The following is a 27,790-nucleotide window of genomic DNA, read 5'->3' as shown; positions in this document are numbered from 1 at the left end:
TCTTACATAGGCCATATTACTATTTTCTCCAAGAGTCATTGCAAAAATCACAATAAAAGCCATCAGTTGCTTTTTCCTATAATATTTATTAAGAGACTATTAAATCCTGCAAAGGAGGGCACTAAATGTTACATCCCAAGTTGCTTGAAGCTGTAAGAGTCAGAAGTGAACACAGAATTTTAACACTACTTCTCACCACTAGGAAGTCCTGGACTCTTGAGGGCTAGATGAATCTTATGTGCTGCAAATTTCTACCCAATACCTTTGAAGCATATCCAGAAATGATCCTTGCCTGAGTCTTTGAATTCCGTTTGCTCCTTTTCTCCTTTAAAGGAACTTCCTCACTACCGGTGATGGACTCAGGCAGAACTCTCTTCCCGAATCCTCCCTCCTATCAAGCAATCTTTTCATGTAGAGAAGATAAGGAAAAGGCTAACAATGAACTCAGAGGGTACCTTGAAAACTGGTGTCCTAATGGGCGCTAATTTCCAACATGTCAAAGAACAAATAGCCTTGCTTCTGCTTTATCAGGAGAATTTCTGAACCCACATGGGACAGTCCTTACAGTTACTCAAGTTCACAATGCCCTGTTGTCTGTAACCCTCAAAGCTGTGAGCCATGGAATTCTATGGAACCCAGGATCCAGTGGTGTCCCATGTCCTTCTCAGAGTTGTTCGTATTTCAAAGAAATCTGGGTTCACATGTTAGCGAAAATCCCTCAGGACACAGGAACCAGGAAACTTCACTTTTTATACTTAAGATTTCCTTGAATTTTATTATTAAATCTTTATAAAAACACTGAACAAAAGTGAGTGAGAAAACACAGTGGTTAAAAACACAAACTCTAGAGTCAAACAATCTCAACTGTACTCCTTACTAGATGTGTCCCTTGGGTAAGTTGCTCAATATCTCTGCTTCTACTTCTCCATTTGTAAAACTGGGATAGCAACAATGCCTACTTTATAGAATTAAGGGAATTGAACAAGTTAATCTTTTTAAAAAACATTTAAAATGAAGCCTAGCACATTTTAAGTGCTTATGTATTTGTAAAACAAAAACAAAAACTAAACTAAATAAATAAAAAACAAATTAACTGGATTAATTTCTCCATAATCTAAGAGGTCTTTCTCCAAACACACTTTTTTAGATGTTACAATAGATGTTTATATACAATTGTGTCCTTCTTATGGTTGTTCATTCTGTTACATACATTGCCAGTGTCCACAATTATAATTTATAGTGACTGCCTAAAAGAATTATAAACTAACTGCCCAACAATTCATTGATAAGTGCCAATGGACACTGACACACTAGATTACTAGCTATATACTTTCTGTTTCAAAACTCAGTCTCATACTTCTAGGCAACAGCCTTTCTATCTTCTATCATTAGTGATCTCCTTTACTAATCTTTTCTAAAGAGGTTAACCTTGATCAACAGTAAATATTCCACTCAATACTGCACTAGTTTTTTCTTAGATTCAGATTTACTATTCCACATCTATCCCTTAAAGAGTACCTAGACCCTCCCTGTTTCTATAATTATGCACAAAATGTTAATGTAAAGCTTTCCATCTAACATTCTAGGCAGTATCTTTCCAGTCAAAACACTATTCTTGGCATAAGACTTTGCCCTTAATACTGCACACTGATCTACAAATAAGAACTCTTGTTAGGATGCCTCAATCCCCCAATCATGTTCCTCAAATATGGATTCCTTGCGGACCACGTAAGAAGCTTAAGAGCTTTTATCTATAATTCCCTGACACTGCATAGGGGCTACATAACTGCCAAAAGGTTTTCCCTAGTCTTTTCACTCATGTCACTCATAAGGTTTCTTCCAGGAAGAGATTTCCTGTTGTATAATAATACAGACAGTCTTACTGAATTCTTAGTGAAATTTTTCCTTATTGGTAATACTTATAGGCTTTTTTTTTCCCTCCCAATGTTGTATGTTTTTATTGAATGTTGTCAAACACAGTAAAAGAAATGTCTCTGACTAATTCAGTTACAATTTCTCTTCACTATGATTTCTCTGATGCTGAAGTAAGGCTGAATGCCCACTAAAGGCTCTTCCACACTGATTGCATATAAAGCGTTTCTCTCCACTATGCATTCTCTGATGGATAATCAGAGACGAATTCTTACAGAAAGCTTTTTCACAGTGATTACATTTGTAGGGTTTCTCTCCAGTATGGTTTCTCAAGTGTACAATAAGGGAAGAACTCTCATTAAATGCCTTCCCACATTCATTACACCTGTATGGTTTCTCTCCAGTATGAGTTCTCCGGTGTGCAATGAGGTGAGAGCTACAATTAAAGGACCTTTCACACTGATTACATTTATAGGGTTTCTCACCAGTGTGAATTCTCCGGTGGGCAACAAGGTGACAGCTCTGACTAAAGGATTTTCCACATTTATTGCATTCATAGGGTTTTTCTCCAGTATGAGTCCTTTGATGCCTAACAAGATGAGCCATCTGGCTACAAGATTTCCCACATTTATTACATTCATAGGGCTTAATTCCAGAATGAATAATTTCATGTTTAGTAAGGGCTGAGCGTTCTCTGAAAGCTTTGCCACATTCTTGACAGTTATAAGGTTTCTCTCCTGTGTGAGTTCTCTGGTGAGCAATAAGATGGGAACTCCAACTGAAGGACTTTCCACACTCAGTACATTTATATGGTTTTGCTCCAGAGTGAGTTCTTTCATGTTTACTAAGGGCTGAATAATCCCTAAAAGCTTTTTCACATTCATCACATTTAAAGGGTTTCTCTCCAGTATGCATTCGCATATGGGCAATAAGATGGGAACTCCAGCTAAAAGACTTCCCACATTCAGTACACTCAAAAGGTTTCTCTCCAGTATGAGTTCTCTGATGTCCAATAAGATGGGAGTTCCAGTTGAAAGATTTCCCACATTCATTACAAACATAAGGTTTTTCTCCTGTATGGATTCTTGTGTGTACAATAAGATGAGAATTCCAACTGAAGGCTTTCCCACATTTCTTACATTCATAGGGTTTTATTCCAGTGTGAGTCCGTTCATGTTTAGTAAGGGCTGAGCGATTCCTAAAAACTTTTCCACATTTCTCACATTCATAGGGTTTCTCTCCAGTATGAGTTTTCTTATGCTGAATAAGGTAAGAGCTCCAAATAAAAGATGTTCCACATTTGCTATATTCATAGGGCTTCTCTGCAGTATAAGTACTTGTATGTTGGGCAAGTAATGAGTCATACCCAAAGACTTTCTCCCATTCATTGTATTTATATGCTTTTTCTACACTACCAATTTTTTGATGTTCCATAAAAGATGAGAAGTAAAAGATATTCTCATATTCTTTATAGTCATACTGGTTTCCTCCAATTTGAAGTCTTGGGTGTTCAGTAACTGATGGGCTCTGGTTAAAGATTTGATGGCATTCCTTATATTCATAGAGTTTTTCTCCTGTATGTACTGCTTTATGATCGCCAAAATGTATAATATGATTGAAAGACTTCACAGCATCAGTACATTTGAACAGATGATCTCCAGTTTGCATTCCGACAGGGTAAACAGGCTGAAGAGACTGGCAGAAGGCTTTGTCATAATCATTATTTACACAGGTAACTTTATCTGCATACATTATGGCTGAATTACATCTCCAACTTTCAAGATGTGCATCAGGTTTATAGAAATGTTCTAATTGAGGAACTCTCTGAGATGGAACCAAGTTTAAGCTTTGGCTGTACTCTGTGCCAAGATCACAGAATTCAGAACCTGGTTGAGAAAGTACTTGTTTTTGCATGAAGACCATTTGCCTCATACCTGTACTCTGGTTCATGTGATACATTTCTAGTTGGTCTTTGCATCCCAAAACTCCTAGCCTGGAGAGCCAAGGGTCATCCCATATATATCTTTGTAATGTCATTCCATTGGATTGTTCTTCCTCGAAAACACTCTGTGCTGGAACCAGTGCTTTGCTTTCAACATTTTTCATCCACTCTGAAACAGAAGCAGGGGAGCTGTGAGTGCATAAAGGCCTCAAGATTCACTGGTGAAATTCATTATTCATACTATAGAAAAGGCTAGAGTATATTTCATTTTCAAGTACAGACATGTAAGCCAGAAAATTTCATAAGAGAACAGTCAAAAGTAAAAAATTGATAACTACAAAACAAAGTATATAATAACACTACTAAAATCACTGAGTACTTTTACATGAAAAGGAACATTTACAGGAAAAAATTAACTATGAAGGGCTGAGCTACTCAAGCCATGCACATTACCAAACTGGCTTGCTTCCTGGCTCAGCCTTAGCCATCTCCTGAGAATTGATAATATGAATATTGTAAATGTTATTATACCTTTTCATGCTCAGGGCCTTGAAATAAACTTTACCAATTTCTCTAGGTAGCTTGTAACTAATGTGATTTCTAGTGAAGATGTGATTTCTCTCTAGGGATCTGAAGTCTGGGGAATCTCAGTCATATAGTACTACTGCCTACATGATTAACCTCCAGTAAGAACACTGGCTTAAGCTCAACCATGTCCTAATAGACATGGTTCCTAGTAGACAATTTTACAGATCATCACAATTTCCTGCTAGAAATATATAACTCCATTGTGAAAATATCAGCAGGAACTTATATTTGGCTTCCTCTGGACTCTATCATATTGCTTTCTATTCTTTTACTGTAATAAACCATAACCCTAAAAGTAGTGAGTTTCAAATCCTATAAGCCATCCTAGTGAATCAATGGCAGCCCTGGATACCCCTGACAAAAGAACATGGAAGGAAGGAAGGAAGGAAGGAAGGAAGGAAGGAAGGAAGGAAGGAAGGAAGGAAGGGCTTAATAAATAAGCATGCAGGAGGTCTTTGGCAAGTAATATTTAAAACATTAAATAGTTATAATTTACTTCTGTATTATAATGTCTTCCTGCTTCCCATCTTGGTATTGGTAGAAGGTTATGAGAAAGTAAAGTATCAACAAACAATTTCAAGCCAGGATGTTATTTATAATAAACTACTATGACAATAATTGTTGCTCCAAAGTCCAGTCAAGATTTAAACACATAAGACTTAGCAGCTCAAAGGGAAATCTTATCACAGTTTAAAGATTCCCCTAGAGAAGTAATTCCTGTGACCACTAGAGAATCATTTTTAGAGCAGTGACAAAAGAAATGGACTAGAAAAACAACACAGTGAGTTGAAGTTTGAACATCTGTATTTAAATGCTAGCTCTACCACTAATCCTAAGCAGACTTTTGTGATGACTGAATGTCAGTTTCTGAATCCAGCAAAATGCCTGCCAAATTGTGTGTGTGTGTGTGTGTGTGTGTGTGTGTGTGTGTGTGTGTGACACATGAGATCAGCAATGTGTCATCATGGCTGGGTTATCAATCCAATAATGAAGAGAATCTGTATTAATTTTGTACTACTATTATAATAAGTTATCACATACTTAGTGAGATACATAACACAGATTTATTATCTTACAGTTCTAGAAGTCAGCAACCCAGAAAAACCATTGTCTTATCTGGCTGGGGTTCTTGTCTTTAATTTGCCAAATAGGGGAAACACATATCCTAACAATTCTGGCAGAAAACTGAGGTAGAACATACCAGTGCAACCAACAATATAATATCCAGAATAATAGAAAGGAAAAACTGAGTAACAACATGCTCATAGAGGCTTTAATAGTGACAATTTTTTTGGTTGTGAGCCTAGCCTTTAATGGCTGAGCCATCTCAGAGACAACTTCCTGAACAGGACACCAATAGTGCAGACACTAAGATCAACATTTAATCAATGGAACCTCATGAAACTGGAGTTTCTGTAAGGCGAAGAACACCATCAATAGGACAAAGCAGCAGTTTACAGAATGGGAAAATATCTTCACCAACTCCACATTTGACAGAGGGCTAATTTCCAAAAATACATAAAGAACTCAACAAACTAGACATCAACAAACCAAATAATCCAATTAAAAAATAGGGTACAGATCTAAATAGGGAATTCTCAACAGAAGAATCTCAAATGGTTGACAAACACTTAAGGAGATGTTCAACATCCTTGGCTATCAGGGAAATGCAGATCAAAATGACTCTGAAATTCCATCTTACACCTGTCAGAATGGCTAAGATCAAAAACACAATGACAGCTCACGCTGTAAAGGATGTGGAGTAAGGGGAACACTCCTCCATTGCTGGTTGGAATGCAAACTTATACAGCCACTTTGGAAATCATTGTGGCAGTTTTTAAAAAAACGGGATCAATCTATCACAAGATCCAGCTATACCACTCTTGGGTATATACCCAAAGGATGCTCAATCATACCACAAGGACATTTGCTCAACTATGTTCATAGTAGCTTTATTGTAATAGCTGGATAACCTAGATGTCCTTCAACTGAGGAATGAATAAAGAACATGTGGTACAATTACACAATGGCGTACTATTCAGATGTTAAAAACAAGGACACCAGGAAATTTGAAGGGAAAATGGATGGAACTCAAAAATAAATCATCCTGAATGAAGTAACCCAAACCTAGAAAGACAAGCATGGTATGTACTCACTCATAAGTGGATATAGCTGTAAAATAAAGGATAACTATGCTACAATCCACAGACTCAGAGACTAGATAACAAGGAGGGCTTGTGGGAGGGGAGGTGCCTGGATCTCCCTGGGAAGGGGAAACAGAAGAGATTTTGAGTGGACTATGGACAGGTGAGGATGGAAACATGAGCAATCAGGTTGGGAAGGAGGGAAGAGTACTGAAAGAGGGGGTGCATTTCAGGGTCAAGTAAAAACCTGGTACAAGGGAATCTCACAGGAATCTACAAGGATGACTACAACTAAGGCTCCTAGCAATAACACATACATAGCCCACTGGCCATCTTCTATGACCAGGCAAGACATCAGGAGGAGGGAGTGGGAAACCAACCCAGCTATAAAACCTTCAATCTACAGTCTGTCCTGACTATCGAATGTGCAGGGGTAAGGGTGGTATAAAGATTGAAAGAGTGGCCAACTAATGATCAGTCTAGCCTAAAAATGATGCCCAGAGAGTAAACCCACCCCTGACACTGCTTGGAGCACCAGGATCCACAGACTAGATGACCAAGAGAATTGGGTAGAACCAAGCATGACTGGAGGGGGAAAAATGTCAATATAATGATGCCTAACATTGTTCTGCTATACACATGGATTGGTGCTTATTCCAACTGTCATTAGACAGGCTTCATCCAGCAACTTATGGAAAGAGATGCAGACCCACAGACCAACATTAGGCAGAGCTCAGGAAATCCTGCAGAAGAGGGGAAGAAAGGATTGTAGGAGCCAGAGGGATCAAGGACACCACAAGAAAACTCACAGAATCAACTAACCTGGGCTCACAGGGGCTCACAGAGACTGAACTGACAACCACAGAGCCTGTGTGGAACTGATTTAGGCACTCTGTGTTGGACTCTTTTACTGGCTTTTGGGACCCTGCTTCTCATACTGGACCACCTTGCCCAGCCTTAATACATGGGGAGGTGCTTAGTCTTACTGCAACTTGATATACCATGTTTTCTTGATAGTCATGGCAGACCTACCCTTTCCTGAACAGAAACAAAGGAGTAGATGGGGGGGGGGGGGAGATAGAGGAGGGAGGGACTTAGAGGAGAGGAGAGAGAGAAAACTGTGACTGGATGTAAAATAAATTAATTAATTAAAAATAGCATGACAACTTAGGTCACATGAATATACATAATTAATTAAACTGTCAAAATCCAAAAAAAGAATCCACAGGAGGCAACAAAAGACAAGAAACTCTTCATACAGGCAATCTTCAATAATATTACAACTTATTACTCTTTAGAAACTATGGAAGCTAAAATGAGAAATTCAGTCAACCATGAACTTTATACCCATTAAAATTATCAAATGATTCCCAGATAAAACCTTGGAATTTGTTGCTAACAAACCTGCCCCACAAGAAATGCTAACAGAAGCTGGTGGTTCACAGGTGAGAGCACTTACTCTTGCAGAAGACCCAGGTTCAATTCCTAGCTCACAACCATCTATAACTACAGTTCCAGGGAATGAAATACCTTCTTCTGACCTCTATGGAGTTTTGCAATGCATATATATGAGGCACACACACATACCCGTAAAAAATGAAAATATTTTTAAGCAAGCAGGAAAGAAATGCTAACAGGAGCGGAAGGGATGGTTCATCAGTTTAGAAAATATACTGCTCTTGCAGATGACCCAAGTTCAGTTTCTAGCACCCAAGTCAGATAAACCACCTATAACTCTGGGCACCTGGACTCACTTGTGCATACATGCAAACACACATGCACAAAATTAAAAATAAAAATAATTTTAAAAAAAGAAATGCTAAAAGAAGCTCCTTAGTCTGACATGGAAAAAAAATCAGAAATACCTTAAAGAACACTAATAATGAAATTACATAGTAACACAACAGCAAAATCACATTTTTTTTTCCTTTTTTCCTGTTTTATGGAGACAGAGGTCCCCCCTATGTAGTCCTGGCTATCCTGAAACTCACTATGTAGAGCAGGTTCCCTCAAACTCACAGACATCCACCTGCCTCTGCCTCCCAAGTGCTCGGAATTAAAGGCGTGTGACACCACACCCAGCAAAATTACATTTTTTCTTTATAACATCTCTTTATCTGATTTTAAAGATAAAACAGCACTAGAAAGATGGCTCAGTGATACTCAGTGATACCTGCTACCAAACCTGACAACCTGAAACATTCGTATGACAGAAGGAAAACACTGATTCAGCAAATCATCTTCTGACCTCCACATGGGTACTCACCTACTCCCACCCCACCCCACCCCCACACAAATAAATACAATTAAAAATTTTAAGAATTCTAACAATTGAAAATAAAAAAACATCATTAATTACAAATGTGTGCTGATAACATAAAATGCATAAATATGTAAGAAGCCAAGCTATACAAAAGCAGAATTTTTTTAATATTAACAAGATTAAAGTAGCATTAATCCAGGTAAGATTATTATAGAGATGTTAATTGTAATCCTCAGCATAACCACTAAGACAATAACAACAACAAAAACTTGGTAAAAGAGGAAAAAAAGAGTAAAAGATTATCTGTATTGGGAAATAATAGTTAATGTAGGTAAAGAACAGTAGTATACATAAAATTTCAACTTATACATTTTAATGTAGCTTTGACTTTTTTAATCATATGAATACACTGGCTAATATTCAAAAATTATTTTTGTTTATTTGTTGTTTTTCTAAGTGTTTGAAGCCATAGACTACAATTTGGAAACTGAAAAAGCAAATTTTTAAGTAGGTAAATAAATGAAAACTTATCTTAGAGAAAGTATAGCAAATATGAACACCAAGCACAAAGCAGACAGAAAGGGAGGGAAATTCAGCACAGAACTGCAACCTTATGAGAGAGGCTCTACTCTCAATCAAGGGAGGGGAGGAAAGGAGAGGGGAGGGGAGGGGAGGGGAGGGGACGGAAGGGAAAGGAGAGGAGGGGAGAGAAGGGGAGGGGACAGAAGAGAAGGGGAGGGGAGGGAAGAGAAGGAAAGTAGAAGGAAGAGAAGATAGAAAGGAAAAGGAAAAAGGAAGGAGAAGGAAGAGGAAGAAGGAAAAAAAAGAAGTAGAAAGAAAGCTCCCTAGAGGAGATTCTGGAAGTATTAGAAGAGAACTCCTCTACCCTTAGCCCATTTATCAAAAAGCAAAACTTCAAGAAAAGTTCCTCATTCAATGCCCAGGCTTCACCTCACCTGGACAAGTACTTTGAGGATATGCTTGCTCTACTGACCATGGCTCTTCTCCTTGTTCCAACAGGGAGATGACTTCAGGCTTAGCAATCTGATTCCCTACAGATGGAGGAAAGACATGTAATTTTGGTGACAAAGCTTTGGAGTTGCCAAAGAAATCTCCCCTTCCCTCTTCCTCTGTGACTGCTCACTTAAGTGGAATATGCATATCCTTCTCCCTTTGTATTTCATAAGTATTAGGAATTTTATCTCTGAATCTTAAAGTTCAAGATCAGCCCTTTAGAGACACAACATACTACTTTCACATTATAGCTGAAGACATTGCAGAGGAAATAGCTGTATTTATTTGAGTAGTTTCTGACTTACCCACAGAGAGTAGGTGTCCATAGGTCTCCAGCATCACATCACGGTACAGAGTCCTCTGAACAATGTCTAGCTGCCCCCATTCTTCTTGGGTGAAGGCCACAGCCACATCCTTGAAAGTCACTGGTTCCTAAAAGAGCATATATGATCCTTCTCAGCCTAGGGCAAACCTTTCCAAATTTTCTAGGGACGGAATGAGGCTGACAGCCTTTGAGGAGAAGAGACAAGATATAAAGGACTTACTAGATGTTATCAAGATTCTAAGATGTGATGACTCACTTTAATCCCAACACTCAGAAAGCAGAGGCAGGGGGATCTCTGTGAGTTCTACAGAGCAAGATCCAGGACAGGCACCAAAACTACACAGAAAAGCCCTGTCTCAAAAAACAAAAAAAAAAAAAAAAACCCTGACCCTAATCTTATAAACCTCTAATCTAAGCTAGCCCTTGCTGCCTATTCTTCAATATATTGACTTTTTTTTTTTTACTCCAACCAACAGAAGTGCATTTATTCTACCTTCATAAGATGACTGTCTTAACACAAAAACTTGATTCTGTTGCAAAGATGGCCTTATCCCTCAAAACCCAACTCTCGTCTGATTCTGGTGCAGACTTCCTTATAACCTCAAAACTCAACTCCTGCAGACACCCTGACACATTCAGTCTTACTGTAGCCCATGACTGCTGCTGATCTATACTGACAATCTAAGGATGGTGAACATACACTGACAAATCTTCTTTTCAGCAAGCTCTCACCAAGATCCCTGCTACTCTGAGACTGATAAGCCTGAATGTGGATTTCTGCCTCCACCTTTCCAACAGGAAGCACCTAAAAGTACTGAACGTACCATACCTCCTTCTCAGAAACCCTCCCCAACCTTGGTGACGTTAATTTCTCTACTTTTCTTGCTGCTGATCTTTCCAGATCTGTTTCCTTCAAAGATCCTGTTGTTTCTACAAATTGACAGAGAAGTGTAAAAATCTAAGCACAATGAACTTTAACATAGTCATAACGGGGACAAGCTGAGAGGCCATGCTTACCACCCTAGGGCTTCCAGCCTTGCCTGTCTCATACAACCTAAGCCCTGTGGAGTGCTGGTGTGGACCACATGGTGAGCATTGCTGTGTGACAAAATTCCAGCATTTCGGCATTGCAGACCACAACTCTCTAGCATCTTTTAACTTTCAGTTTTAATGATTCTCATTATGTGTTATGAGAGTTCCCTTATGCCTTTTCCTTTGGGAAATTTTGTGTGGGCTTTGAAGGATAAAAAAGTATACAATGGCAGTCTCCTTAAAGAAAATAATTATTTGGAAAAAAATTCCCCACCACCATGAAACCACAGAGTGTGATGACTCTGTACCCAGATATCCCAACTGTGCCCCCTGATTAGACCAGGAACGGGAAAATTGGAGATTTACTAACTGGACACACCTGACCCTGAAAGGTAAAATCAGTAGCCCTCTTGAGAGTCAGCCCCCATCTGAAGGTATCTGCTGATCTATAAATGAATCTAAAAGCTAACCAGTAATTTAGAGCTGACTGGAGATTAAACTCATGTGAAAATAGGGCTGGAACAATAAACCTAAATGTCTATATCCTGGACTCAGCAAAACAGGACATGGGGAGTAACAAACCCAGCTGATCAGAGAGATTGGACTCATGTGAAAACAGGACTGGAACAATAAACTTAAATGTCTATATCCTGGACTCAGCAAAACAGGACATGCGGAGTAAAAATTTATGTCTCTATAGATACCCTGCATCCTGTCAGCGATTAGTAATTTCACACTTACAGTTCAGCCAGTAACTTCAAAGAACTACCTCACCCCTAAGCCCCTCATCCAATCCTGAGATATGCACCCCACTGCATGTAAACTTTTCCTGTATAAACTCCTTGTAATGAGTGCTCAGAGCTTCCTCCTTCACTCACTGTAAGGGCTTGGGGTGTTGGACAAAGTCCCTGCCTGGGCTTGGCTTGAATAAAGAAACCTTTTGTTTTTTCATCAGAAGTTAGTAAGCATAGAAAAATCAGAATGGTACATTATAATGGGAAAAGAGTAAGACATCAGGGCCTTCCCTTTGGGGAGTGTATGGGGAGAATAGGCCCATAGAATAACACTAAGACACATGGAAGGCAACTAGGGAACAACGCAGTGTTCACGCTCCATCATATCCCTTGAGGGATGAAAATTGCTCTTAAATTGTAGTTGAGTGGCCGGTCCCCAGAAGTCCTTTTTCCAAGGTCACGCATTTGGATAAAGGCCTCCATTCCCTCGGTGGCTTGAGAAAAGTTCCTGCTTGCTAAAAGCAGTCATTCTTCTTATCTCTGGCAGGAAAAACTTGCGGCCCTTCCACTGATGTAAGAGGGGTCCTAGTGGAGTTACTGAACCTTTGGGAATAACAGGCATTTAGATACTTGCTGAACTTATTGCTTTTGTCTCAGGAAAAATGCTGTAATGAAGTTAATGGCCACTTTCTATCCATGAATCATTGAGTCTGCTTTCAGTCTTGCCTATGGCTAAACTACTGAGTATAAAAGGAGTATAACCTTTTTTCAATAAACACTTGGGCAGTCATCCCAATTCACCCCCAGATTGTGTCTATATCCACCCTCACCCCCAACCCTTGCTGACTCCACATCTTCTCTTTGGGACCTGAACCCACCAAAGCTGGTCTCCAGCAGGGTGGAGGAGTGTCTTCCAAAATAGCTTCAACATAATTAACAAAGTCAACACCCACACCCTAGCAACTGTCAACCCTGTAGGTTCCCACGAATTCACCTCCTACCCCTTTAAATATGTTCAAAAGTGAACAGAAGAATTTCTAATAATTAGACATAAACAAATTAAATCATTAGAGGATTTCACAAACCCTGTTAATAAAACAGTGGCCATTGGTGACAGCTATCAATAACCACCGAGTCACACATGATGGAAAACTGAGAGATGTGTAACAAGGATATCAGTGTGACAACACCTAGCACTGGGGATTCAGAGATAGACAGATCCCTGGAGCTAATTGGCCAGCTAGCCTAACCTATCAGCAAGCCCCAGACAGTGAGAGAACCTATCTCAAAAATAAGGCACCTTTTACCCTTAGCAAAGCTCTACTGCTTCAGGATAGCTATTCTAACTATTCATTAGAATACAGAGAGTTTGGGACTGGGTGAGTGCTTATTTAAATATTGTGTGATGTTTTTGTGAGGTCATTACAATGAAGTAATTTTTATTTAAAAACCAATAACAAACAAACACAATGTTGGTGAAATGACTCAGCAAGTAAAGGTTTTTACCACTAAGTCTACAAGCTTGTTCCTATGACCCATGGGGTGGAGGCAAAGAATCAATTCCCAAAAGCTCTTTACACACACACACACACACACACACACACACACACACACGGGGGACTAAATAGCACTCAAGAAGTATTCTTCTTAAAAATGCCAAATGAATCTACTTAGGCCTCTACCTGGGACTGAAGAGATGAGATGACACTTAACTGACGTCATGAAAGCAAAATCAGGCAAAATAAGAAGCCAGGGAAATCCAGTTTCTTCAGATAAAAACTATAAGCAACATGAGTGCCTTGTTTTGACCCTGATTTTACCAACTATAAAACTATGGTAAGGTGGAGACCAGTGAGAAAAAAAAATAGAATGTAAACTGAGCATTAGGTAACATTTGCTAGGTGTGTTGTGAGATAAAGGTACTGTTAATTATATCCTAAAACAAATACCTAGAAATACAGGTATATCACACAATTCTGAGATTTGCTTTTTAAATGTTACAGCTTAACAAAAAGGCTATGTTAGAACAAGTTGAAGGCAGAAACTGAAAGCCAGATGTTGCTGAAGGTGATGAACATGAGTGTATAAGGAAGGCAGAATAGGAGAAGGATGAAAAAAAAAAAAAAAGCAGAAGGATGTCCACATCCTAGCCCTCAAAATCTGTTACCCTAACAACAGACAGACTTACATATGTAACTAAGGTAAAGATGCTGAGACAAGAGTAACCTGTACTGTCTGGGTGGATCCATTGTAATCAGAAGGTCATACATGTGAAGAAGGAAGAGGTAGGAAGCAAAATGTAATGATGGAAGCAGAAGTGGGAAAGATTGGTTTTAAGAAAGGAGAAGGGTAAAGATGCTACTTGGTGATGGAGTGCTTGCCTAACACGCACAAAGCTCTAGGCTAAATTCCCAGTACTGCCTTTACTGTCCAAGAAAGGAAGGGTTCAAGTCAAAGAATGCAGGGGGAAAAAATCTCTCCTGGAGCCTCCATAAAGATCACAGCCCTGCATCCCGGACACTTGGTGGTGGTGATGTCTTGTTTGGTTTGCAGAGTTTGTTTTTAGTCTTTTTCAAACAGGATCTTATGTAGCTCAGGCTAGCCTCAAACTCAATCCTTGAACTCAGTAGGTAACTGATGCTGGTCTTCAATTCTTGATCTTCTTGCCTCCACCTCCCCTAGTGCCAAGGTTACAGGCTTATTTATGGTAGTACTTCCAACTATGTAGGCCCGTTGTAGACTTCTGAGTTCAAAACAAGGGAATAAAATTGTTCTAAGCACCTAAGCGTATATTAACCTGCTGCAGCAACAACAGAAAGGTAATCCTCAGTTTATGTTCTATTTTTCTACTTAAAGATCTTTTGTTGTTTTTTGTTCATTTGTTTGTTTTAATTAGAGGGCTGAAGAAAGGGCTGAGTGATTAACAGCACTTGCTGTACTTCCAGAGGTATCACCATCCCTAATTTCAAGTTCTACTACAGAGCTATAGTAATAAGAAACACATGGTATTGACATAAAAAGATACACTAATCAATAGAATTGAACCAAAGACCCAGATGTAAACCACACACCTATGGACATCTGATCATTGACAAATAAGCCAGAAATATACAACAGAAGAAAGAAAGCCTCTTCAACAAATGATGCTGGTCTAACTGGATGGCATGTAAAAGAATGCAAATAGATCCATATCTATCACCCTGCACAAAATTCAAGTACAAGTGGATCAAAGACTTCAACATAAGTCCAGATACACTGAACCTGATAGAAAAGAAAGTGGGGAATAGCCTTGAATGAATTGGCACAGGAGACTTCTTCCTGTACAGAACACTGGTGGCACAGGCAGTAAGATCAACAATTAATATCTGGGACTCCACCAAACTGAAAAGCTTCTGTAAGACAAAGAACACCATCAACAGAACAAAATGGCAGCCCACTTAAGACTTTCTGGACAATGAGACACATCTGCTCCTGGCCGCACCAATTTACTTCCAAGAGAAAGATGGGCATCAAAGACACTACATATGGAATTTATCTTCTTCTTGGCAAAAATAATCATTTGGACAAGAAACTGTTCTTGCCTGGACTGCTTGACAAAATGTTGTATCAACTGAACATGCAGGACCCATAGGAAGGTGACCACTGAACTTTGCAAGGCAAAATGGTCCTTCAGGTTCCTGCTTCACAGAGGAGACTGCCATAGAGTCTACAGGACACAGAAAAAGTGACTGAGAGACTCTAGGCCTGTAGGCTGAATATGGATGCCCCAACATTGCAGAGAAACTTTGAATGACTATCCAGACAGACAGCTGTCTCTGTCATTCTAGATTTTTGGAAGTTTCTTACAATGTTCTTCCTGTTTATTTAAGTAATACTATATCCTTCTGAGGTCTTTGATGTAGTTGAAGAATAAAGTTTCAATTATTGTTTTCCTTGGTTATGATAAGAGATAAGTTAGATATGAAACCTTGGACCCACAAATATAAGACAGATGATAGAATATTTTCTTTAATTTTGTCAAATACAAATAGACTAAATATTGTAACTGTAATTCTTGCTTGATAAGTGTTATATTATATGTAATTTTACTATGTTAAAGTTAATACCTTCCTTTTTGATTAAAAAGAAAAGAGGGAAGTGCTGTGGATGTCTTTCTGTATGGTGTGAATATGTGTTGCTCTGACTGGTTGATAAATAAAGCTGTTCAGCCTATGGCAAGGCAGCTTAGAGGCAGGCGTGAAATCAAAACAGATAGGAAGAAAAAGGAGAGGCAAGGAGATGCTGCTTAGCTGCCAACAAGAGAAGCAAGATGTAAAGATACCAGTAAGCTACAATCCACATGGCAAAGTATAGATTTATAGAAAGGGGGTTAATTTAAGATATAAGAGCTAGCTAGCAAGAAGCCTGCCATGGCCATAGTTTAAAAATACTATAAGCCTGTGTGTGGGACCAAGCAGCTACAGGACGCAGGTGGGAGAGATTCCGCGGAACCAAAGTAAACTGGCTACAAGCAAAGACAGGAGAAATCAGTCTGGGAACAGATGGAGCAAAGGCTTATTATGCTCAGGACAGCTTGACCAGCCACTCTACCCCGTGAGTAGTGCTACCAGCAGCAATGCACTTAGACACCTGAGCAAAATTTCCACAGGCCCCCTAGGCTTAAGAGTGTGGGAGGTTGTCAGACTGACTAATGAGCGGAAACATCTTCAGTCTGGCAAAGAAGGTGGGAAAGCCTGTCACTTTGCACTAAGGAAACTGAAGGCAGAACTAAGTAACTGATTCTAGCCCACAGGCCCATGGAACCAGTGAAACTGGCAGGAAAGCAGGAAGCAGCAATCAGGAGGCAAAACTATGGGGCAGTAGCCCAGCAAGACTCTCAAGAAGTCCCACAGACCTTTCTTGGTGACAATAGATAGAAGGTAGGAACATCTGCCATACAGGTAGAGACAACAGGGTGGACAAGGGGACAGAAATCCAGACAACAGATTGAGCCAGCTTTCAAATAACTGTAAGGCCTCTTCTCAGGCTCTCAGACTGGAGCGGTTATAATACAAAACAGAACAGGAAGCTTCAGGACAGACTTTTTTAGAAAAAAAAGGATTCAAAGACTGTGAAAAAGAGACAGGACAGAAATGAGTGGATACAAAGAGTTCTGTGGTGGTGGAAAGAGATTCCTGGGCTCCCAACTCTACAAAGAATATGACCCATAGGAAGAAAATCAGACAGCAGTTTATCTAGGAAACCCAATATCCAGCAGAAGACTCCAGAAAGAATATAAAGGATAGAACTACTTTTTGTTTTGTTTTGTTTTGTTTTTGTTTTTCAAGACAGGGTTTCTCTGTGTCATTTTGGTGTCTCTCCTGGATCTCACTCTGTAGACCAGGCTAGCCTCAAACTCAGAGATCCGCCTGGCTCTGCCTCCTGAGTGCTGGGATTAAAGACGTGTTCCACCACCACCTGGTGCTAGAACTACTTTTAAATTTTATTTTATAATTAATTTTGCATATCAGCCATGGATTCCCCTGTCCTCCCACCCCCAAGCCTCCCCCCCCCAATCCACCCCCCATTTCCACCTCCCCGAAGGCAAGGTCTCCCCTGGGGATTCAGTTCAGCCTGGTAGATTTAGTTGAGGCAGGTCCAGTCCCCTCCTCCCTATACCAAGGCTAAGCAAAATGTCTCAGCATAGGCCCTAGGTTCCAAAAAACCAGTTCATGCACTAAGGACAGGTCCCAATCCCACTGCCTCGGGGCCTCCTAAATAGTTCAAGCTAATCAACTGTCTCACGTAGGGCAAAGGACATGGTCAACAAGACAAAACGACAGCCTACAGAATAGGAAAAGATCTTCACCAACCCCACATCTGACAGAGGGCTGATATCCAAAATATATAAAGAACTCAAGAAATTAGACATCAAATGCCCAACAGTCCAATTTAAAAATGGGCTATAGAGCTAAACAGAGAATTCTCAACAGAAGAAGCTCAAATGGCTGAAAGACATTTAAGGAATTGCTCAACATCCTTAATCTTCAGGGAAATGCAAATCAAAACGACTCTGAGATACCATCTTACACCTATCAGAATGGCTAAGATCAAAAACACTGATGACAGCTTATGTTGGAGAGGATGTGGAACAAGGGGAACACTCCTACACTGTTAGTGGGAATACAAACTTGTACAGCCACTTTGGAAATCAATATGGCGCTTTCTTAGAAAATTGGGAATCAATCTCCTCCAACACCCAGCTATACCACTCTTGGGCATATACCCAAGGAATGCTCAATCATACCACAAGGACACATGCTCAACTATGTTTATAGCAGCATTATTTGTAATAGCCAGAACCTGGAAACAACCTAGATGCCCTTCAACTAAAGAATGGATAAATAAAATGTGGTACATATACACAATGGAGTACTACTCAGCAGAGAAAAACAATGACATCATGAGGTTTGCAGGCAAATGGATAGAACCAGAAACAAAATCACCCTGAGTGAGGTAACCCAGACTCAGAAAGACAAACATGGTATGTACTCACTCATTAAGTGGATAATAGATGTAAAGCAAAGGATAACCAGACTGCAACTGACAACTCCAGGGAGGTTACCTAGTAAAGAGGACCCAAAGAAAGATACAGGGATCACCCAATGACAAGAAATGGATGAGAGCTACATGAGCAAACTGGAGGTGAAGGGGGGTAATGGAGGGCAAGGGTCAGGGGAAAGAGAGCTTAGGGAAGCGGGAGGTCCCAGCTGGATCAGGAACAGAGTAAGAGAACAAGGAAAGAGATTCCATGATAATTGAAGACCCCATGGGAATAGGAAGAAGCAGAGTGCTAGAGAGGTCCCCAGAAATCCACAAAGATACCTCCACAATAGACTACTGGCAATGGTCGAGAGAAAGCCCAAGCTGATCTACTCTGGTGATCAGATGGCCCAAACACCCTAACTGTCATGATAGAACTCTCATCCAGTGACTGATGGAAGCAGATGCAGAGATCCACGGCCAAACCCCAGGTGGAGCTCCAGGAGTCCAATCGGCAAGAGAGAGGACAGATTATATGAGCAAGAAATATTGAGACCATGATTGGAAAAAGCACAGGGACAAATAGCCAAACTAGTGGAAACACATGAACTGTGAACCAATAGCTAAGAAGCCCCCATGGAACTGGATCAGGCCCTCTGGATAAGTGAGACAGTTGATTAGAACTACTTTTAAAAAGAATACGGAGTATCTTAAAAGATGGAAAAGCCATCAGCCATAAACAAAGACATACATTTGACAAAACATCAGTAATCATTTTAACTGGTAAGATACCAAGACAAATAGAAGGTAACGTATATTATCATATATATGTATATATTCAAGACCCAGATGCATGTGAAAAGGGTGGTTGCTAGAAATCTATGAGTTAGGGAGGATGAGGTTAAAGGGAAGAAAATACCTGCTAAAAAATACCAGCCTCGGGGGTTGGGGGGTTAGCTCAGTGGTAGAGCACTTGCCTAGCAAGCGCAAGGCCCTGGGTTCGATCTTCAGCTCAAAAAAAAAAAAAAAAAAAAATTTGAAGTCAAAAATACCAGCCTCACTAACAATCAAATACATCCAAACTAAAGTAATGTAATGCACCTTTTTGGCCTCACAATAATCAAAAAGAGAGAGAGAGAGAGAGAGATTTGACGTTAAGTGTTACCAAAGATTCAAGAAAATGGATATTTCTCTTCCAGAATGGAGTTGAGTAGTGGCTTCAGCATTTGGGGACCATCATGGTGGCAGACACCAGCATCAGAAAAATAGACCCTAAATCCCAAGACCCAGTAAAATTCTACTTCTAGGGTCACACATAAGCAAGCAGTCACATGTGTACACAAAGTGAAATAACAGAAACATTGGTAGTTTTGGCTAAAATGGCAAGGATGACAGATGTGGGGGGCTTAGAAGCCCATCCCTAAAACAATTAGGCTGCAATTTGCTGAAGGGTATTACCTGACAGTACAGAAAAAAAAAAAAAAAAAAAACCTGACCTGTTTATGTCTACCAATGAGAACAGACCTCAAAATTTATCCAAGTAGGCTTTTTCAAAACTACATGTAGGGCTGAAGGGAAGGCTCAGGGGTTAATAGCACTGGTTGCTGTTACATAGGACCTGGTTTCAATCCCCAGCATCCACATGGCAGCTCACAACCAGCTGTCACTCATCTTAGGGGATCCACTGCCCTCTTCTGGCCTCCACAGGCATTGTATGCACATGGTACACAGACAAGCATGCAGATAGAACACCCACACACATAAAATAAGATGTAAAAAAAAATCTTTCAAAGCTACTTGTAGGATTATAGGTTGTATTGCCTATATTTTCTACATATAAAAATGAACTCTGTGTATACAAGGAATCCATCCATGTTCAGTTGCTCTGACAGATTGTAGACTATGTAAAGAGTGAAAATAAAGCCAATATAGTAAAACAACTACTGGGTTTTGTTGGGGAAGGGTTTTTGTTCTGGTTCTGTTTTTTCATTTGTTCCTTGAGACAAGGTCTCTCTGTAAATCCCTGGTTGACCTGGAGCTCAATATACAAACCAGACTGGCCTTGAACTCATAAGAGATCTGTCTGTCTCTGCCTCTCTAGTCACATTATTTGTGGCATGTGCTACCACACCCGGCTACAGAGCTGTTCGTTCAGAGATGGTGTTTGAATTACTCTTTTCTGTAATTGCAGAGCTTGTCAAAAAAAAAAAAAAATCCAGAATTAAAAAAGAAATATCAAACTAGGTCTGTAAAGACAGTGAGCCCTCCTGGTGAATATACCATGTAGGGGGTCACAAAACCACAGGAGGCCCAACCTCAGGGATAGGTAAGCAGACAAACATTTTTAGTCTAGAACTGCAAATGAAAAACACAGAAGCTGAAAGTGATACTACGCAGTAGGTACCAGTTTCCAGTGAAGCCCTCACCACCAAGAGCAGGGAGGAAGCAGGGTTCAGTGTTACCTGAGGCACTAGGGTGAGACTGCTGAACACAGGTAATGCTCACAGGCCCAGCTTATATTTTCCATATGGTGGAAAGACTTGCAGAGATGTCTAACTCAAATTCTTACAAACATTCTTGCATATACTACTTTGTATGTAACATGTGCCTCTACCCAGGCATTCTAAAACACTTCCTAGGGTGTTTACATACTCACCACACATTTAAACCATGGGCCTAAGGCTGATAAGCTAGGTCTTAGCTTTCTTCCTAGAAAGGCTGCTAATAATCTGAACTCGTTTGCTCCTTCATGGAACCTGTGGCATTCATAAGGCCTCCCAAATGGCCTTTCAATATTAATACTTTCTATTTTGTTTGGGGCTATTTTACATTTTTAATTTATTATTATTGTGTGTGTATGATATGGGACATATGCCACGGTACATTTATGGAGTCAGCTCTCTCCATCCACCAAGGATTGTTGGATGGCAAGCACTCTACCTGCTGAACCATCTCACCAGCCAGTCGTGTTTGTTTGTTGTTGTTGTTTAGGGACTAATATTTATTTTTATTTATGCATGTGTGCCTGTGTGAATATATGCCACTGTGTGCCAGTGCCAGCCAAATCCAGAGATGCTCTGGAGCTGAAGTCACATGTAGATGTGTTTTTTTGGTTTTGTTTTTTTTTTTTTTTTTTGGTTTTTCGAGATAGGGTTTCTCTGTATAGTTTTGTGCCTTTGCTGGAACTCACTTTGTAGACCAGGCTGGCCTCGAACTAACAGAAATACGCCTGCCTCTGCCTCCCGAGTACTGGGATTAAAGGCGTGCGCCACCACCACCCAGCTCACATGTAGATGTGAACCACCTATTATTGAGGCTGGGAATCAAACTCGGGTACTCTGAAGAGCAGTAAGTGCTCTTAAGAATGGAGCCAGGTCTCCAGCCCCAACCACTTTTTTTAAGACAGGGCCTCAAACTCATAGTTCTCCTGCCTCCAAAGTGCTGTGATTATAGGCATGCACTACCATCCCTGGCTATTATTAGCATTTTAACACAAGCTCTTTGCAGAAAAAAAAAAGTCAACCTTCACACATGAATGATTAGTACACACCACTCGTGTTTGCCAAGCATATTTGTCATGCAGAAATTCTCAGTGGACCAGTACAGAGAGCACTTCCTATTTGCTGGAAATTTTCAAGCAAACTGGGATATTTCACTAATATTATTTCCCCTATTCCTTGAAAGAACAGGATCTAGGGTCATGCTGGATGAAATTTTACTGATGTATTTCCAAGAATGAATTCAGCTGAGAGATGGCAGCTTTTGATATTTTCACCAGGTGAATGCTTTATTTCAGTAATTATTTAACCTGGAAAGAGCCATATGGGGACAGCAGGTCCACTGCGTTCCTCAAGATCTTGCTTAATTAAAAAGTCATAGCTGGCCAGAATGATAGGTATGTATGCCTATAATCCCAGCACTTGGGAGGCAGGGGATCTCTCTGAGTTCAAGGTCAGTCTGTTCTACATAGCAAGCTCCAGGCTAACCAGGACTACACAGTGAGACCTGATCTCAAAAACAAAAACAATCAAAATTCAAGTCCAAGTTTCCAACAGGGAGAATTCCAAAGCAATGACCTGGGAAGGGGGTCAGAAGCATGTTCTCAGAAATCACAACTCTTCAGACATTACAAGGTATTGTTATTTTAATTGTTTTATTTTTCTCAGCAATAACTAGTCATTTTCAGAAACTCTCACATAAGAACCATTGAGTACAGCAGAGTGATTATTCAGGCTTCTTCGTAGCATTTGATTCTAGCTAACTCTGTTCCCCTGACACTTACTCGGGACCCATCTATCTTAGCCTATCTTCACTGCTGGTGATTTTGTTATAGGATCTGAAAATGGTGTTCACATTGTGACAGCAGTGAGCCTTGGCCCCCAAAGTTCTGATGCCAGATAACCATCACCCTGCATCACTCCATCCAGGCCCTTCTGCTTCTTGGGGACAGCGGTACTGCCATGTGGTGACAGCACATGTTCACTGCAGCTCACCTGTTAGCTTTGAAACTGTAGGAGGTTTTATTATTTTCTTTTTAATTTGAGGGAAGGCATAAAGTTAAATAGAGATGTTACTTTCAAATATTTAAATCTTAGGATCTCACCTTGGCTTGCTTCATTGCTTCATTATTTTAACTTACAAGTAAAAGACCTAAATATTCAAACTACTTTTTCCTACCTTTCATAGCAGGGAGTAAACAGAATAAGTGCAAATTTGACTAAGTTTTAAAAAATAAATCAAGATTTAAGAAACTGAAAACAAGAAAAAATAACTGTGCCTGAACCATGAAAAGAAACTCTAGGACATTCTAAAATATGAACTCACGCATGGAGGCTGGCAAGACGCTTAGTATTTAAACACACTTTAGCATTTAAATACACTTGTTGTTCTATCATAAAGACCGAAGTTCCAATCCCAGCATCCATATCAGGCAACTCACAAAAACTCACAGATGCCTTTAACTCCAGCTACAAAGGACTCAACACCCTCTACTGGCATCCTTTGGTACCTGGGTATACACACACACACACACACACACACACACACACACACACACACACACACTCTCTCTCTCTCTCTCTCTCTCTCAAAATATTTTTTAAGAGGCTGAGGAGATAGCTCAGTAATTAAGAGCAATGGCTCCTCTACCAATGGACCAGAGTGTACAGACATACAACCATACACATAAATAAAAAAACTTTTTTATTAATAAATAAATCTTTTAAGAGGGGGAGATGTTGGTAAGATGGCTCCGTGAGTAAAGGCACTTGGTACCCAACCTGACAACCTAAATTCAATCTTTGGGACCCATGTGATGGAAAGAGACAATCAACTCTTCAAAGTTGTCCTCAGACCCTCAAGCACACCTCTATGGGTATACCCACACACATACAAAAATAAATAAATGTAATTTTTAAAGGCTTTTTAAGTTAATAACTCTTAAAATATGCCAAGTGAAAGAAACAGATTCAAAATGTCGTATGTTATGATTCCATTTAAATTAAATACCCAGAAGAGGCAAGTCCAGAGTTGGAAAACTGATTAGTGGTTGCCAGGACTGGAAGTAGGGAGAAAGAGAGTGACTACTAATAGATAAAAGATTTCTTCCTGGGGTGATAAACATGCTCCAGAATTAGAGGTTGGAAGCACCATTCTGTGACTATATTAAAAACCAGTGAACTATACAACTTTCTAGTATGTAGAGGTCTCAATAGTTATTATATTTTTTAAAAGAAAAAAAAAAAAAAAAGACAAGTGGCTGCTTCTGATGAAGGGCCTAGGCAAGAAGGTCAAGCAGTGGCACTATTGACACACAACACTACTGTCCTCCTGTCCTCTCTCCGAGGAGCTGCCTAGGTGCTCTCATAGTCCCCAAGCCCCTGTTGGACTCCCTTGCAGCTCTCTGACAGCAGCCTGCCTCTCATGGCCTCTCCACTCCATACACCTTTCCAGCCACATTCTGGATCACAGTGCCTCCTGCGGCCAACAATTCTGAGGCTCCTAGCTCTGCAGCAGGCATGCAAGCCCACCTGGGTTCTTTCTAGCCTCTCCTACCTAAAATCAGTCTGCATGCAGACACCAGTCATACAGTACACCCCGGCTCTCAAGCACACCTGTGGAGCAACAGGCAGGCCAGACCCCTGCTTATCAGGATGCACCCATCTGATGCCTTCCTTTTACCTCTTGATGTATTCAAGATAACCTTCGCCTCCACAATCCTGTACTCCTTCTGACCTCTCTGCAGACTCTGTCTCATCTCCCAAGACATCAGTGGACTGAGCTGCAAGAGGGCTTAGGGTTTCCCTCCATGTCTTGGGCTTCTTGTATCCTACAGAGCATGTGTAGCCCCAAGGGAGCTGTGAAGTGTCATTACCTGAGTGAACCACCTTGGAAAGTAGCCTGTTAGGTCCTCAGGGTAAAGGCTCACATCTGTTCTTGTTCTCACAGCAAGCACGGAGTATACTACACAATATCAGCCTGAATCTGGTTCTGAGTACATGAGTTAAGAACAGGGGGTAAAGGAATAGGGGCTGCCAGTCAAAATGGCTATCATTCATCTCTCCCAAACCAATGATGACATAGTTTGTACCTCAGCTCTGTGGACAGGCAGAGCAACAGCAAAGCTCTGTATCATAGAGAACTGACTGGATTCCCCTACCTCAAACTGCTAACTGACTGCATCCTCGACCTATGCTCTTGCTGCTGTACATTAAGAACCACATCAACGAAGGTGGCTGAGGAAAGCCTGGACACTTATCCTTTGGGAATGCAGTGACCTTTCAAGAAAAAGCAGAAGTGCCATCTCACCTGGACTTGGGCTGCTAGGAGTCCAGCCGCCCTTCTTCCCTCGTCCTCAGGGCTTCCTTCTATGTACCATGCTGGATCCTGAGGGCACAGAGCTAGGAAAGAAAAAAGAAGTCATAGAGGCACTTCTTCCTGTCAGAAGTTCATGTACCCTATGGAAATGAGGAAGGCTACGCCCTGCCTTTGTTCCTACCATCCCAGGTAAGGAAGAAAGCTACTTAGATGAAGGAAATGGGACTCAGAGAAGGTGACAACATATGACTCCTCACTGACCTATGCTATGCGGCACCATCCCTGAGAAGCACTTTTCACAGCCTTTCTGGGTCTGAGCCCTAAGTGTCTAGACACTAATTCTCATGTTATCTGTCCTAGAGATGTCATCATCACTTTACCCCTACAGTTTTCTGATCCCTCTTTATTCTTCTGTAGAGTGAGAGATAGACTACAAGCTCCTGTTCTAAAGAACACAGAAGACAACACAGTTCAGGGTACAAGTTGGTGACTCACCCCAGGAAATAGCAGAGTCAGCAGCTGCCATCCCCCAAGACTGGTCCATGAGGGTACCTGCAGAGAAGGATCAGGTTATGACTGTGACTAAAGCCCAGTGACTAAAGGTAACAAAAGAAAAAAGGAACATGACAGAGTCCTATACAGAGTCCAAGGGTATAGGTAGAGTTTCTCTGTGTCTCGGCAGCTGCTCCCAAATAACCATTCAGAGACGTATTATTAATTATAAATGCTCAGCCAATAGCTTAGGCTCGTTTTTTAGCTAGCTCTTATAACTTAAATTAATCCATTTCTATCAATCTATGCGCTGCTACAAGGCTCATTTACCTCATGTACATACCTCTCATTCTACATGCTCTGCATCTTATGGTATCTCTTCTGACTCCCGAGACTCCGCCCTTCTTCCTCCCAGGGTCTACTGTCTGGCTGTCCGCTTTATACCTATGTCTAGCTACCCACCAGTCAGCTCTTTCATTAAACAAATCAGAAGGCGCCTTGGAAAAGACAGCTTCACAATGTAAAAAAAAGATTATTCCATAACACAAGGGCATATGACAAATCCAACACAACCTGGATTTGTACAGGAAATAGACCTACCTATGGAATATGATTTAACAAGGCAATTAAAAACAGAACCCTTTAAATGGCTCAACAAGTATCTGATAAGATGCAACATTATCAGCTTTTTATGTACATAGGATACTGCCTAGATAGCTATGTGAAATCTTAAAGATAAAACAATCACATAGCACTATTAACATTGTTTTAAAAAAAAATCAATGGGGCTAGAGAGATGGCTCAGCAGTTATGAGCACTGGCTGCTCTTCCATGGGTCTTGAGTTCAATTTCCATCAACCACCATGAGAGCTCACAACCATTTATAATGAGTTCTGGTGCTCTCTTCTGGCATGCAGGTATATATGCAGGCAGAACACTGTATATGTAATAAAAATATAAATTAAAAAAAAAACAGATCAATGTTATATAAGTGAAATACAATACTAAAGGTGAAAAACACAGTAGAAGTTAAAAAAAAATTTTGACTGCATGTATTGTATGACAGTCATCTAAAGAGTCCCATAAATTACTGGAATATCTTATAGAGGCCCTTTTCAGGAGCAGACTCTCAAATATACAATATTTGTGTTGTCTTTTATGAATAAACGTCCCCTTAACCACTAATCAGTTCTAATTCTGTACTGAGACAACTGGACCTTCTATTATCTCCCAAAGCCAGCAGTCCCCTCTCAGCCCTGACCTACAGTGACAAGAAATCTCTTGTAAGGAAAATACAGAAAAATCAAGATATGGACTCACCCCAGGAGGGCCATGGGTTGATGGCTGCCATCCCTGAGGATTAATCAACCAGGGTCCTGCCCAGCACTGAAATTACCAACCTAGAGACAAAGTGGAAAAAAAAGACAAAATTGGTCCTTTCTCACACAAGAGCCAATGAGAACAAAGAGAACCCACCCACAAAGCTAACAAAAGACCTCTGAGAAGCATGATTTTTTACAAATGTAATTTACATTTCAAACATAACAGAGTAGAGTTATAGAGATGAGCTTGCCATAAGCAAGAGGATCTGTGTTACACATGTTAAATATATGTGCCTGGTGCAGTGAGTGGAGAGCAAGTAATACCAGCACTGGGAAAGCAGAGACGGGAGGATCTCTGGGGATTTCTGACCAGTCAATAGAGTGGAATCAGAAAGGTCAGTAAGAGACCCTGTATGAAAAGCCAAGATGGAGACCCAACACCAACCTCACAGTCAACACAGACACACACAAGAAAAACAAAAAGAACAAAACTGGAGCGAAATGAATTCCATAGGGCGGGATTGTGAGGGGGAGTTGACCAATTCTGGTTAAGGGTGAAAATGTGTACATCACTCCATTACCAAGAGAGCCATTCCACTTAGATAGAACTCTTCTGTTGATGTAACCAAAAAAAAAAAAAAAATGCTGTAAAACCTGCATACAATGCTCATACATTAATGACCTAAAGCTGGAGGAAGAGAGAAACGGAGTAATTCCTAAATGT

At 40.4% G+C, this 27,790-nt stretch overlaps 1 protein-coding gene across 1 annotated transcript; it reads right to left on the bottom strand.

Moving 5' to 3' along the window:
* Positions 1 to 66: 66 nt before the first annotated feature.
* On the bottom strand, positions 67 to 27,141 carry Znf606 (zinc finger protein 606). The gene is made up of 6 exons (XM_059245316.1): positions 27,065 to 27,141; positions 25,748 to 25,804; positions 25,244 to 25,335; positions 10,129 to 10,255; positions 9,766 to 9,861; positions 67 to 3,983 (listed from the first exon to the last, which is right to left on the bottom strand). The coding sequence occupies exons 1-6, from the start codon at positions 27,093 to 27,095 to the stop codon at positions 2,008 to 2,010; spliced, it is 2,379 nt and encodes a 792-aa protein (XP_059101299.1). The 5' UTR covers positions 27,096 to 27,141; the 3' UTR covers positions 67 to 2,007.
* Positions 27,142 to 27,790: the final 649 nt, after the last annotated feature.

The sequence above is a fragment of the Peromyscus eremicus genome, chromosome 1 (assembly GCF_949786415.1).
Source record: "Peromyscus eremicus chromosome 1, PerEre_H2_v1, whole genome shotgun sequence".
In the NCBI taxonomy this organism is placed as follows: Eukaryota; Metazoa; Chordata; class Mammalia; order Rodentia; family Cricetidae; genus Peromyscus; species Peromyscus eremicus.
The sequence above is the reverse complement of the archived record's forward strand: the minus strand, read 5'-3'. Positions and strand labels throughout refer to the sequence as shown.

Excerpts from the sequence above, each read along its gene's own strand:
- Znf606 (XM_059245316.1), bottom strand. The coding sequence starts at position 27,095 with ATGGCAGCCATCAACCCATGGCCCTCCTGGG. Across the intron at positions 25,805-27,064 it reads CAACCCATGGCCCTCCTGGG|GTACCCTCATGGACCAGTCT; the intron begins GTGAGTCCATAT and ends CCTTCTCTGCAG. Across the intron at positions 3,984-9,765 it reads TCCTCAAAGTACTTGTCCAG|AGTGGATGAAAAATGTTGAA; the intron begins GTGAGGTGAAGC and ends CTTCTGTTTCAG.